Below are 14,752 nucleotides of genomic sequence, written 5' to 3'. Positions count from 1 at the left end.
ATGGACAGAATGAGAAGTATGGAAGAAAAAGAGGAATCAAGGATGACTATATAGTTTTGTCAAGAACACATAGAAGGATGAAGTTGCCATTTACTAAGATGGGGAAGCCTATGGGAAAGGTGGTTTTAGGGATATGAGGAAGATCAAGAGTTGAGATCTGGACAGGTCTATTTAACATCTAAGTAAGAATTTGAGTAGATCGATGGATATTGGGGTCCAGAGTTCGGGGAAGGTCCGGGCTGAAGATATAAATACAAGGGGGGTTCCGTGAATTGACGGTGTTTAAAGCCATAAGACTGGATGAGGTCACCAAGGGAATGAGTGTATCAAGAAAGGAGAAGTGGTCAGAAAACTAAGCCTCGGGCACTCTAATCTTAAGTGCCCAGGGAAATGAAGAGGAACCAGCAAAGGGCATTGAAAGGAATAGCCAGTGAGAAAAGAGCCAAGAGCGTTGGGTGTCTTGGAAGGCAAGTGAAGAAAGTGTCTCAAGGATGAGTAAGGGGTTAGTTATGCCAAATGCTGCCTCCTGGTCAAGCTAGATGAGGACTGAGAACTAACCACTGGAATTAGCAATGTGGAGGCCATTGGCTACTATGTTAAGAACAATTTTGGTGGAGCAGTGAGAGAAAACCTGATTAGAGTGGGTTCAAGAGAGAACAGGAGAGGAATTGGAGACTGCAGGTATTGGCAAAAATTTTGAAAAGTTCTGTGGCAAAGCAAGCAGAGAATTGAGGCAGTAGCTTATGAGGTCTAGAGTTTGGTTATTGTTGACATGATAGAAATTATAACATGTTGGAAATAATCCAATGGGGGAGAAACTTAATGATGAGAAAGGAAAAAGGGAGAATTGATGAAGGGATGTCCATAGGTAGGCAAGAGGAGGCACAGATAGTATTTAGGCAGTAACACTGTAATGAGTTTGAGGCCTTAGAATAAAGACACATTTCCAATGTAATATGATGCCCATTCTCCCCTGAGGTTTACTAAACCAGTGCTTCCCAACTGGCTAAACAGGATAATCACCTAGGGGAAGGGACGGCACTTTTACTTTAGATGTTACTATGATCAACTCAAATGAGTGGTTGTAAAATTGCATTTTGTTACTAACAATTAAATGGTAGTACAGAAATAACCATTCATTTATTCAACAACTATTTATTGGCCTACCATGTGCCAGTTCTAGGTGTTACTCTACTTGCTGGGGACACAACAGTGAGGAAAATAATCACATTTAAAACATTTTTACTAGTTACGTTATAAAGAGACCTGCACGCATTTATTTGCAACGAAAAATGTGTTTGGGGTTGTCTTAAATCCTCTCTTTATGCTACATAAAAACCCTCATTTCCCTAAGACTGATAGGTTTGATTACCAATGGTGTCCCTAAGACTGGTTCTGGAGCAGGTATTTTGGGCTCTTCTTTGCCAGGTTTTACCCGGGAGCCCTTTCAAAGACATTTAAGTGGTCTCGGAATTTGGTCACTGTTAGATACATTAATGGGATATTCCAACTGCCTTTTAAGAACTACTGAATTTCTTTTTGTTAGTCTTTTAAATGTTACTTAAATGTACTTATAGTCTCTCACAAAACCAACTGGAGATCATTAGACTATTCGATTTCTCTTCCTTCAGTTTATCGAGTAAAAAGAGTCTTACCTGTGGAAAAGTAAGGAGTATAGAATTGCTGAGACTTCTTTTTGCTAAATTTATACACTTGAATTTTCTACCTTTTACTTTTTACTAAAGAACACATTCCACCTTACTGAACCTTTTAAAAGGTCAACTGCCACTTTGAGAGCATTTATTTGATTCATTCTTTTCTGCGGCCTTCTTTTCAAGGCTCGTTTCTCTGATTTCCTGGTAGTATACTTATTTCATGGGAAACATTCCTTTTAGAGAAGCGCAAAGCCTTTTCTAAAGTTCTCTTTGAAACTTTTCCTCATTCATGTTCTCTAGATTTCCTACTAGTTTAAAACATTATTTTATTTTCAGATATCCTATAGTCTGTTACACTTTATTTCAGAATACATGTATTTTCCAAAATATACTTGAGTGGGTGTATGTGCATGTGCACACTCAGACACAGATTTATTTTGTAACTTCTACGTTAGCCTTGCTTTCTTCAGAGCTTATTTCTTAAAGGTGTTTCAAAGAACTCATACTTGTCCTCACACAGTTTCAAATATTGTTTACTGTTTGTATATTGCATTTGTAAAGCATTTTATGCTTAGAGTAATAACTGTACTTCAGCCTTCCCTTCCTCATCTCTAAATATTTGTGTATCACAGAACTCAATCATATCATATTCATTATTAGAGATCTGAAATAGCATGGCCTAAAAATTTCCTACCTGAAGCAATTACACACAGTAAAAAAGCCTGTTATAACATGGCTGGTCTGTAACACATGCATTTCCCTCCTGCCCTATAAAGTCAGCCATCTACTCCTAGTGTTTCTACTGGAGCCCTCCTACTGCTGGATGTGAGGGGGTGCAGGTGGGCCAAGATTTCTAAGAACTCAGGAGTACTATGCATGTGCCTATATGTATGAAAAAGTTTATGTTCACGTCAGTTAAATGTATTATGTGATTAAAGCGCTTTGCAAATCTGGAATCCAAATAGTAAACAGGATAGGTAACGTTGACAGGACAAATATTCCAAAACTAATACAAATACAGTAACTAAGCTTAAAGAAAACAAGGTTTGCATAAAAGCAGCACATGAAAATTGTCAAAATATCCATTTACACATTTTTGCCCAAAAGTGAGTATAAACAGATTAAGAAAATTCCAAAGTTTATAAAAATTAGAAATTCTTTTAGGAAAACTGTAATCGACATGAATGAAGAGCTTCAAAGTGTATTTTAGATGAAGCTTTTTGCTCCCCTTAAAAGAATGCTTTGCAGAAAATAAGCATATGGCCATACAAGCAGAGAAATGAACCCTGAAAATAAGGCCACTGAAAACACTTATACTACTCCCATGGGTAAGTTACTTAACTGCTCAGTGCCTCTGTTTACTCTTATAAACCTGTGAAATAATGCCCTTAGTGGGCACACAGAAAGCACTCAACAAATGTTAGCTATTGTTTTTTGACTTTGTCTCCTTCTTGGTAAGTCAGGAAGTTTCTCTTACCCTCAAATATGAGGAGAAGATATTCCAGAACCTCCGGAAAGTTTCTTGGTATTAGGAGCTGCTCTGAAGAATTGGTTGGAAGAGATGAAGAGACTGTTCCTACTACTTTGAGCAAACAGAAGGTGTTGACAGCTGGGGCCAAACATCAGGGCTCCACCAGGAAGGAAAGAGTGCTTCTGATGTCAGCGACTTTGGAACTTGACTATGTTTTTCTCATTTTAGTGTAGTGGCGAAATAACTGGGACTTATGCAACGAAATAACTTAGCTGGCCAGCGGTACTCACATGCCGGTGCCAATTCTCATACTAGGACGCCTCGGAACCAGGGCTGGGCTTTACCAATATCTCCCACTACATCCCGGAGTGGGAGAAAGCCGGCTACACCTGCCGAAGGCTGCAGCACAAGTTTTAAGTGGAAACAAAAATCTTTTCTTTAGGAATGAGGTCGGCGCTTTTTTGTTCGCTTGTTTGTGGAGAGTTAACTATTGATGGAGACAAGGCAGGCTGTTCAGAGGCAAGGCTAGACGTTTCAGCCGGTGGGCACCTCCTTCTGAACCCTTTCCTCTCCTCTCGATTATTTTCTGCGACATGACCCCAGTCCACTACTTTCTTTTTCTAAAGACTTTCTCTGCCAAGGCCTTGACTTCACTTTTTGGAAAGTGCTTACAAATAAATGGCGCTTTCACCACGAGCTAGAGGTTCCTTCAGCCAAACAGCAGCCAAGGAAACTGTCAGGACTTCGTGAGCCGCGCTATGCAAGGACAATAGAAACTGCCATGGATTGCGGGTTGCCAGAGGCGGGTGAGCAAGTGAAATGGGTGAAGGGGGTCAAAAGGTACGAACTTCCAGCTATAAAACAAATGAGTCCTTGAGAAGTAATGTACAGCATGGTGACAAGAGTTAATAACACTGTATTGTTATATATCTGAAAGTTGCTAAGAGAGAGTAGATCTTAAAAGTTCTCATCACGAGAAAGAAAAAATTGTAACTACGCCAGGCAATAAACGTTAACTAGACTTAGTGTGGTGATCATTTCGCTGTATATATAGAATCACGTTATACACCTGAAACTAACAGAATGTCAGATGTCAATTATAGCTCAAAGCAAAACAGAACGCCACGGCCTGAGCCCTCCGCGCGCGCCAGCCTCACCCCGAGGAGGCAGGCCCGCAGCTGGCCCGCCGCGCGCCGCCTGCGGGCATTTCCGGCCCCAGTTCCCGGCAGCGCCGCACAGGAGGCCCCGAAAGGGAACTTTCGCCGGTCGACAGCCGCAAAAACAAGCTGGGCTCAAGACGGACCAACGACCAGGCAGGGCCGCGAAACACCCTTTTGAGTCCTGGCAGCTTCTCGGGCTTGCTGAGTCGAACGCTCTGGGAGGAGTGAAACCAGATGCTGACACCCCGGCTAGTGGCTGGCCGGCCCCTTGACTCAGGCTGACGACGAAAAGGCAAATGCTCGCCCCTCCACTGTCCCCGGCTGCCTCGCTCTCCCGATCTGCAGTTCTCCCAACTTGAAGCAAGTTCAGCGAAAGGCCTCGCCTCCAGAGCGGCTCCGCGCCCCCTGACTGCGCGCGCTCGGGCCACAGGGGACGATTTGGGGGCGCTCGTGGGCTCCGGCACCTCCCCTTCGTTCCCGTTCCCGGTGCCGCTGGGGCGCCTCGAGCGAGCCCCAGCCGCTCGCAGCAGAGTTAACCCGGTGCAGCCGGCGCCCGCCTCGCCGCCGCCGTGCCCAGCGCCCCCGGGATGCGTCTCACAGCGACCCCCGGGCCCGGCGCGCCCCGCCCCAGCGCCGCCACGCCCGCGATCGCCCGCGGCCGCCCAAGTCCCACTCTGCCCGGCCCCGGGGCCCGGCAGGAGCACGCCCACCTCCCTCCCGCCGCGCACCCCGCCGACTCGGCTCCCAGGCGCGCTCCGCACCCGGCTCGCCGGCCCCCGCGCACCCGGCGCTCCTCCCTCACCCCCTCGCTCGCCCTCGTCGGGCCCACTCCGTCGGGACTCGGCCGAGTACCCCCAGCCCGCGCCTCCCTCCCCGTCGCTTCCCAGGAGACGCCCAGTACCTATGCCCTGGATGAAGACGAAGCCAGTGACCACAAGCACCGGGTGCCAGTTAAACTCCAGCGCGGTCCCATCCCAGCCGAGCCCCTCCCGGTAGTGGAGGACCCAGACGAGGGTGAAGATCACGGACAGGAAGCCGACGAGCAGCGCCGACACCAGCAGCCCCAAGAAGCCCCTGTAGCCGTCCATGGCCATCAGAGTCCCATACTCCGCGCCTGGGCAAGCCACAGGAACTGAGGGAGGCGGCGGCGGCCTCTGGGTACCAGCCCCGCGGCCGGACGCGGGCGTCGACTTCTTGAAGCAGTCTCCGCCCGGGAGGAGGGGCTTTCTCGCCGGCCTGCCAGAGATGTACGGCCTTCGGTGGGTGGGCAGCTGGCCCTCGCTCAGAAACCAGCCCCACCCCTGGGATCTTGCGGCCGCCCAGCGCTCTCTGCGCAGTAGCCGCCCCCCGTCCCGGCATCTGAGCTTGCCGGGGGTTCCAGTAACTGGTCCAGTTAGTTCAGAGCGAGAGCTCCGAGGATTCCAAACCTACCACTTTCTTTTAACTCTTCCGATGTCTCTTCCTTCATTGTGGGGAGGCTGAGTAAGGCAGTGGTGTGCACTCTCGGTTAACAGAAGACAGGAGTCTGCTGGGTGGAGTCGCGTGTGATTTTGATTAACTAAGCCCCCTGAGCCCCGGTCCTAGAAGAATTGGCTGTCTTCTTTTTGTTTGTTTGTTTTTTGGTGAGGAAGATTGGCCTGAGCTAAAATCTGTTGCCAATCTCCCTCTTTTTGCTTGAGGAAGATTGTCCCTGAGCCAACATTTGTGCCAGTCTTCCTCTATTTTCTACGTGGGTGGCTGCCACAGCATGGATTGATGAGTGGGGTATATGTCTTAGCCTGGGATCTGAACGTGCAAACCCCCGGCCCCAAAGCGGGGGGCAGAAACTTAAGCACTGCCCACCAGGCGCCCCGAGATTGGCTGTCTTTGATGCCCAGGAAGGAACCTACGGGGCGGCATGGGCTTGGACTTACCTTGCAAGGAAACTACTTGCAGTTTGTGCTTTGGAGAGGGAAGACAGACACCTCGAGGACCCTGGACTTGCCTATGTAGTGTAATAAAAAATCGATCTTAAAAGTGTCCACCTGCCCAAACCTATTTGGACCAAAACCCCGCCTTGATGAAGTGAAGCTGACACCCTGCCCTCTTTCCAACATTATCATCACCCTTCTTTCTCCATTGGACAAGAAAAGTGTCAGTGTTATCTATTGCTATTAGGCTATTCGGACTTCTAGAATGTATTGGGAACATTCTCTTCTGTCTCCTGTAGCTCATCTCCAGGGACTAATTTACCATATTGTCTTGCCATTTTGAAAGACCTTAGAATATTCAGGAAGTGTACAGGAGTGATTTTCAACGGAAAAGACAAGGTTTTAGGCCAACGAATTAGTGGCAGGATTAAGGGTTAAGAGTAAGAGGCTCTAGACTTCACCAGTGTCATTATTTTTCCCTTGGTGGACAGAGAAAAAGAGGGAGAGTAAGCAAATGGGAAAGAAGGACCCCTTCCGGCAGTATAAGGCTTTCTGTGGTCTGGCCCAGACTAGTCCTCCACTCTACCCCTTTACCACAACCTGACTGGCCCTGATGTCCGTGGCTGTAAACTTCTCTCCCAGCTCTAGACCACTCCCTACCCATGTCCGTGCCTCTAAATTTTCCTGACCCCATCTCCACCAAGAAACCTCCTCTGAGTCTGCCTAAGGCCCTATCTTACACCTCCACCCACCTCCCCATCCAGTGCCTCTCTGCATCACTTATCAAAATGTAATGTAATAATCTGTTTCTGTGGCTGTCTCCACTCCCCCAACTGCCCCTTTGAGGGTATTAACTGTCTAATTTATCATTTTATTTTTTGCTTGGCATATAGTAGTTACTCAGTAAGTGTTTGTTGGGAGAAGAATGGGATGGAGTGTGTCAGTCAGGGCTTGGCGGGAAACAGATGGCACATTCCAAGTGGGCAATTTAATAATGAGCAGGACTATTTACAAAAGTGTGGGCAGGGTGTGTGAAACCACAAGGGTTTTCAGTGCCCATGCCTGAAGGGGACATGGTTGCTGGGATCTAGAGATAGGGAGAGAAAGAGAGGGAGAGAACTGTGTAGAGAAGGCAGTTTGACTGGGGCTACGCTATAGTCTGGAGTTGAAGGAAGCAGCCAGCCTGCAGGGACCCCACAGGGAGGAAGAATGGGAGGCGGGATGAATATTCCAGCCTTACTCTCTTCCCCTCCAATTTCCTGCCCAGGGATACAGCGGCTGCACCTAATCAGAAGCCAGAAGTCAGTCCATATGGGTCAGCCTCCCAGGACACACAGTAGATCCGTAGGAATAAATAGAAACTAGCACTGAATCTTCTAGTTCTATTTTTTCAGAACTTTTTGGTTCCTGAGTGCTACATATATTCCCTGTTTAATTGTGTGCTGTTTCTCTTCCTCTGTGAACTTTAGCTGGTAATTCTTTAACAACGTCATCGTGTGCCTGTCCTTCTCCTTAAAAGTATCTAGTCTTTGTCCCCAGTTAACTTCTTCATCCCCTTAACTCAGTACCTTCACTCCACTCTTGAGTTGATTTTGCTCCACAGCAGCAGAAAATAAGAATCTCTGGATTCCAGACCCTGTTTAACAAAATATCTCCAGAGAAAGAAAACATGGCCAAATGGTATGGATGGTGTGGAATCATCTCGAAGTTACAAGCTAAACTGAGAAAATTTCAACTTTTAAGTTGTCCTTTAAGGACCTAACTTGGATAAAATTTGTCACCTGGAAGAGGAAAATTTTCACTAAATATTGTTGTGGCTTAGTGTTAACATTTTCTTAATAGATTTGTCCAATGATAGGAGATGGTAGACAATTTGTCACCAAAGTACTTACTCAGACTAGATAACCTGTCAGCAACTCGATCTGAGGGGTTCCTGATGTGAGTGGGGGGAGCACAGGGGTGGGACATTCAACAAGATAACCTTCTAAAAAACCTGTGATTCTAGAAACATGTACATAATGACATAGATTTTTATTGTCGCTGACATAGACATAAAATACAGAGTAAGAAGAAAGGGGGTAAAGTGGTAGGGCAAGAAAACCCAAACCCACCCATCCATTGAACTTCCATGAGGTAACGGTGCATTTCTTTTGGTGTGTGCAGAGGTCCAGTATTCTACTGTAAAGTATGATAAGTTGTACATAGTGGTTTGCTTGGTGGGATTAGTGGATCATTTTTTAAACTTTCAAATGTTGACTGTGTGTTGCTTACTCTGTTTGCCCCTCCATTCTCCACCCTTCTTTGCCTTCCCTTGTGTCCTGGCAGGCTCCTTGCCTGCTGGCTTCCAATTGACTTTGGCCAATGGCAGTGCTGGAAGGAGATCAGAGGGCAGGAAGAAAGAGAGATCAGAGGGAAGGAAGAGAGGTCGACCTATTTATCCCTCTAGGCCCCCTTGCCAGGCCATGTTTTTTGCAGTGGTTGAGTTCCCCTTTGCCACTATGACTTTCAACTTTTGGGTGGCCCCTCTCCCACAGCTACATCTCTCCCAGGGTCCAGTTAGACCACGCCCCCTTGCTTCTACAGGCCCAGGTGTAGTACTGGCTGCCTGCTTTTGCTTGTCCTGGGTCTTCACCATTCTTTGTTGGGTTCTCTTAAGTCTGTTTGCACCTCTGTAAATAGTCCCTTTATTAAACTCTCTTCAGTTAAATCCTTTGTGCAAACCAGCTGCTTCCTGCAGGCTCCTGACAGGGACAAGTGGGAAAATACTCTCACCTAACACTACTGTTTCCCTAGCCCCTCCTAATTGTCTATGCCTTCTTAGGACATGTTATGAAAGGAGGAATACATGAAGCAAGAAAAAAATCACAAGCAGGAGGAATGAGCTCACATATCTTCCTGTCCTCCCTTCTACTAGACAAGAGATTTGGGGATCACAAAGCTGTCTCAGATGACTAAGACAGATGGACTCAGAGCTGACACCATGATTCACGATGTAAGCCAAGCTCAGGCGGTGATCAAAGGCTCCTTAGTGAAATAAAGCGAGGGTTGCAGTTTTGAAAAGATCACAGTCAAACTCATGTTAATGGGAGGAATATAATTTCCTCATCTGAGGCTAGACTGTGTTGTCTTCGGGGTAAAAAACTCCATGTCTTCTTTGCTGAGGTGTTTCTCCTCTGAGGGAAGTGGTGAAGAGATCAGCTCCAGCTCTCACTGTGGGGAGAGTGGCTATGGAAGCAGCCTCTACCACCTCCCTAACTCAGGAGGCCCTCAGAGTCCGCCTGCCCCAAGAAGGCAGCTGGAGTGAGAAATGACTTCACTTGTATCTGGCCATGGCCCGAGGGACCCCAGTTTGGGAAGAGGTGGGAAGAAACTCTCTTCCTGAGGGAGCAGAATAGTACAGCAGACTGGGAAGCAGACACAAGGAGTAGAGGAAGATGTCTGAGGGGGAGTGAGGGGAGGACCTTGAAAGGAGCCCAAGCAAAAGGCCCAACTCTTTGGAGCCTCATGCTGCATTGGTGGGAAGGGGTAGGTTAGAACAAGGCATTACTTCTGTTCCTTCCATACGATACTGCTTGGTAAGATCTACCTGACCCGCCATTTAATTTTTAAAATTGCTTCCGTTATCATCTTGGGTGAGTTTGGTTTGGGGAAAACTGGTGAGGCGGGAGGCAGTTAGGAAAGAAATTGGTAGCTCTTCCTAAACATCTGGCAAGATAAAATTGCAATGACCCCGTCCTGGTCCTATCTCCCCAGCCCAGCCATTAGTCGGTGAGGCTAGTCCAGGCAGACTCTTTATCCAGGCTGAAGAGAAAGAGGATTAAATTCCTTGATTCCCTAATTCTCATCTGCCCCCTTTATCCCTTAGGTTAGCAAGAAATAACCAGGGGAGGAAGAAAAGAATGGGGCTTGGTCACACCTAGGTTCTATTTCTTTTAGAACCCTCCTCCTCACACAAATTTATAACCCCAGGTTAAAATAGAAGCTCCTTCAAGGTGAAGATTTGGTCTGCCTTATTTGCTGCTGTTCGTTCATCCAGAGCCTATGCTCTGAAAATGTGCCCAGGACTTGTTCTGAGCATGTATAGTATGACACACAGACACGAAAATGATTGCCATGAAGGAAGAAGTAATTTTTTTATATTCTCAGTGCCCTAGACACAAGGGGCATGGCATGCCACACAGGGCCACACAGGCAAGTACTGAAGCAAGATAAGCAGGCAGAGAGGGGAAACTGCCAGCATGAGCCTTTATTGTGGTTTTTGAGGGAAGGAATGGGCAAAGCAAAGTAAGCAAGCAGAAAAGACTTATGATTGGCTAGCTTGAATAATTTTGGCGGGCTCTGGTGATCCCCTGTTGTCTGGTTCCTGGCCCTATAGTGACTGAGGCAAGGGACAGAGTCCTAGACTATAGAAGTCTGATAAAGGAGACGGGTCAGGGATAGACTCAGAATTGGATAGTCTGCATATCAAAGGCGTGCTGGCAGGCAAACTCTTATCTCTGGGACTTAGTTTATCCTGGGAGGGGCGGTTCCCCAGTCCACAAGGCCCCAAATGCCAGAGCATCAAAAATAAGGAAAAGAAGAAAATATAATTAATACAACCTAAAACAGTTGACAAAGAAAAGGCATTTAAAAAAATATTCACGGACTGACTATAAGGTTAGATTAGAGAGCCTAAGATCAAGTCAGAGATGTAGCAAAGGAAGGAACAATTTTCTTATAACCAATCTTTCTTCCACATAAACCGAGTTTCATCAGTACATTGGACTATTTGAATGGGACATTATAGTACGTGAAGAACTGGGTTGCACTATTATTAACGAGTAGCCAACACCACCATTTTACCTTTGGAGAACTTTTATTGGATGCTTCCTTGTTTGGCTTTGTAATAACAGGAATAAGTGCTCTATTACAGTCCTCTCTGTCACTCATGCATTTATTTAAGGGCGTTCACAGGCAGAGTGTCTCAGAAATATATGTCCAGAATTTTGGTTCATGGATCTCAAGATTTTATTGAAGTGTGAAGCAATCATGCGTGTCCAAAAAAGAACTCTGAAAGTAGACCAGAGAGGCTCTCTCAATCAGCCAGATATTTGGCTAAAAAATTCTCCTCTGCAAATAGCTTAGACAGACCTCACTGGATCTCGGGAAGCCTTGATTATAATTTCTGTTAGCAGGCAAAGCTCTTTTTAAAGAGAAAACCAAATGGTGTAAGTCCAAATTTTACTTTTCTTCCAAAATAATTTAGCGTGGTTTCTCTCATTCATATGTTTCCTCCAAGTCTAGATCCAGTCAATCTTGGATGCTTGCAGCTTGGAATAAGGGAATATATATTATTCCAGGACTTCAATCTGCTACTAGCTCTCTGTCTAATGGAACAATTCACAAGGGCCAAAAACTAGGCTGCAGTTTGCTAATCTGTGACAGGACAGCTTCAGACAAGATCAGACACTTAACCTGGTGTCTATGGATAGAACCTGGTTGGGGGGTAAAATTGCATCTTTATTTTCATTAGGTTCTAACTGAAATTTATCAATTTCTTTAATTATGAATGCAGACAACAAACCCCACTAGTATTCAAAGTGGCTATGATTTTGTCACTAATAGAAATCACTGATTTTCATGTGACATGCTGCAGCTATCTCAGCTCATCATTTCTGCTCAGCACTTCTTCAGAGATAGCAGTTGTCAGAACCGCAGCTAGATCTTATTAATGCATCAATAACAAAGCACATGCACGATTACATCGCAAATTAGCTTTTTAAAATTTAGATAACTACTTTCCAATGTAATTGGTATTCTTTGTAATTCTATGTTTTTTTTAAATTTTATGCATGTTAAAACAATATTTGGAGGAGAGATCCATAGGCCTTATTAACCTGTTGAAGGAGTCCACGGCACACAACAGGTTGAGAACCCCTGAGCTAAATGACCTCTAGGCTTATTCCTGTTTTGTTTTGTTTTTGAGGAAGATTAGCCCTGAGCTAACATCTGCCACCAACCCTCCTCTTTTTGCTGAGGAAGACTGGCCCTGAGCTAACATCGGAACCTATCTTCCTCTACTTTATAGGTGGGACACCTGCCACAGCATGGCTTGACAAGTGATGCGCAGGTCATCACCTGGGATCCGAATCAGCGAACCCCAGGCCACCAAAGGGGAACATACGTGAATTTAACTGCTGTGCCACGGGACCGGCCCCAGGCTTATTCCTGTTAATCTATACTTTGAACAGTTGTACCAGAAATCCAGGGGAAGGCTATCAACTAAATTAAACTCACATCTTACAAAATACAGTCACTGTTCCTAACAGGACAGGAATGTAAAAAACAACACTTAAAGAACTTGATATGTCTCTTGGAAAACTAACCTAGAAAAACCTTACATGTTCTTAATTCAGAGTTATTGTTAAATGCTGAGTTGTCCTGAGTGTCCTACTGCCTCAAGAATAAAAAGTCTGTCCCTTGATTGCTTAATCTTCATTACTCATCGTCTGGTAGATGTGTTCTATAAGCATAGCCAGCACAGGCAAGAGTGTCAAACAGGCCCTGTTGGTAAAGGGTATCTATCCTGTGATCCCCTCTTTCTGAAGCTTTCGCCCGTAGCTTGGCTCTTCTCCTTCCCAGCACCACGTTTTGTAGAAGAAGCCCCAACACTCAGACCTGCCTACCATCATCAAGGTCCCCTGATGGAGACTTAACCTTCCTTTACCCTCTACCAATACGGAGTGACTGCAGGTCTCTTTCATGCTAAGTATTGATGGTCAGTGCTCACACAAACCATGAAAATTACTAACTCTTTACTGACAACTTAGTATGAGCAGGTGCAGTTCTATGAACTCTCCATATATTTATTAATTTCTTACCCGATTTTACAGATGAGGAAACTGAGGCAGAGAGAAGGTAGGCAAATTGCCTAAGTTCCCACAGCAAGGAAAGAGTGGGATTGGAATTCAAACTGAAGCAGTCTGGCTCCAGAGCCCTCCCTCCTAGACACTCTGTTAAACTGCCATGGTTTATTTAACAAATTCCCTATTTGTTGACATTGACATTTATGTTGTTTACAGTTTTTCACTACTAAAACATTGCCTTTATACGTGTCTTTATATATAAATAATTTTACACATTTCTGGTTGTTTCTTTAGGGCAAATTCCTAAAAGTGAAACTGCCATGTTAAAATTTTTTAAACAAATTGCTAAATTATCTCACAAAAGATTATAGAATTTGACCAGAACTATATGATCATGTCCCTTCACACCATTGCCAATAAAAGGTATGATTATTTTATATATTTTTTTTCCTTTTTTTTTTTTTGAGAAAGATCAGCCCTGAGCTAACATCCATGCCCATCTTCCTCTACTTTATATGTGGACGCCTGCCACAGCATGGCTTGACCAGCGGTGCCATGTCCGCACCCAGGATCCGAACCAGTGAACCCCAGGCTGCCAAAGCAGAACTTGCAAACTTAATCGCTGTGCCACCAAGCCGCCTTGTTTTATATTTTTAAAATGTTTGCCAATCTGATGGACATCACATGATATCTCATTATAATCTGCAAGATAGGATGCAACATTTTTCATGTATTAATTGGTCATTTGTATTTCTTCTTTTGTGATTGCTGCTTCTTTCCCTTTGACCATTTTTGTATTTTGTGTACTACTTCTTTCCTAATAAATTCTTAACATAGTGCTTTGGAAACATTTAACCAAAAATAATAATGTTAGTTCTTCACTGAGCATGGAAGATTAAGATTCCACAATGTCTGACGACGGTTTAGTGTCATGAGACCGAGGGAATTATTTGGGTTACTTTAAGTCATTAACAGCATTCTCAGCTATTTCTGAGCACCCCTTGGTCTGAGCAGGGGAACTCTTTCTGTTCCTGTCTCTTGTCTTTGAGATTCTTAAGCTGCTTTTCTTCTCATTGCAATCCTACCACAAACAAAAAACTGGAAAAATAATTCCCTGCTAAGCACGTTTCTCCTCTCACTCTCCTTTTGTTGTTACTGTTTAGCACCTACACTGATTACTATTACCCATCCTACCTTAAGTTGCTCTTTTCCACAGCACCTCAAATTTGCATATCATGGGGGTCTATTTCCCCCCATGGAGTCTCTTCAGAAATCACTGGGGAGAGGGATACATACTTGTCTTTTGAAGTTCTCTCCCCTTGTTAGCCCCTGCATCCAATTAATGGGGGGGGGGGTGGGCGTCCATTCCACCCCCTGAGAAACCCATCCATTTCTCTCCATCTTTGCTGCTGCTGCTTTAGTTCCAGCAACCCTCTTATCAAGCCTAGATTAGCAAAAACCATCCAATTGGGTTTCTTGCTTCTAGTCTTGCCACACCTCACCCAGGCAATGTATTTCTCACACTACATTAAAAGATAACCCCAAAATACAAACCTGAGCACATTCCTCTGTTTAGAAGTCTTTCAGTGGCACTAGATTTAAAGAAAACTTTCTTGGCATGGCACGCAAAGCCTGTCTGACAGAGCCCTCGCTTATCACCCTAGGCTCATCTCTCTCTGCTCTCCTCCAGCAATCTCCGCTGCCACCACCC

General features: G+C 45.2%; 1 protein-coding gene across 2 annotated transcripts in view; it reads right to left on the bottom strand.

The window, feature by feature from the left end:
- CYBRD1 (cytochrome b reductase 1) overlaps positions 1 to 8,446 on the bottom strand; it is a 29,473-nt gene extending 21,027 nt beyond the window's left edge. For both annotated transcript variants that reach the window (XM_014846594.3, XM_014846595.3), the window contains exon 1: positions 5,188 to 8,446. In XM_014846594.3, the coding sequence (XP_014702080.1) occupies positions 5,188 to 5,380 (193 nt within the window). In that variant the 5' untranslated portion in view covers positions 5,381 to 8,446. The remainder of the gene's footprint in view (positions 1 to 5,187) is intronic.
- Between the last annotated feature and the right edge of the window lie 6,306 nt (positions 8,447 to 14,752).

This window comes from Equus asinus, chromosome 4 (assembly GCF_041296235.1).
Source record: "Equus asinus isolate D_3611 breed Donkey chromosome 4, EquAss-T2T_v2, whole genome shotgun sequence".
Classification (NCBI taxonomy): Eukaryota; Metazoa; Chordata; class Mammalia; order Perissodactyla; family Equidae; genus Equus; species Equus asinus.
The sequence above is the reverse complement of the archived record's forward strand: the minus strand, read 5'-3'. Positions and strand labels throughout refer to the sequence as shown.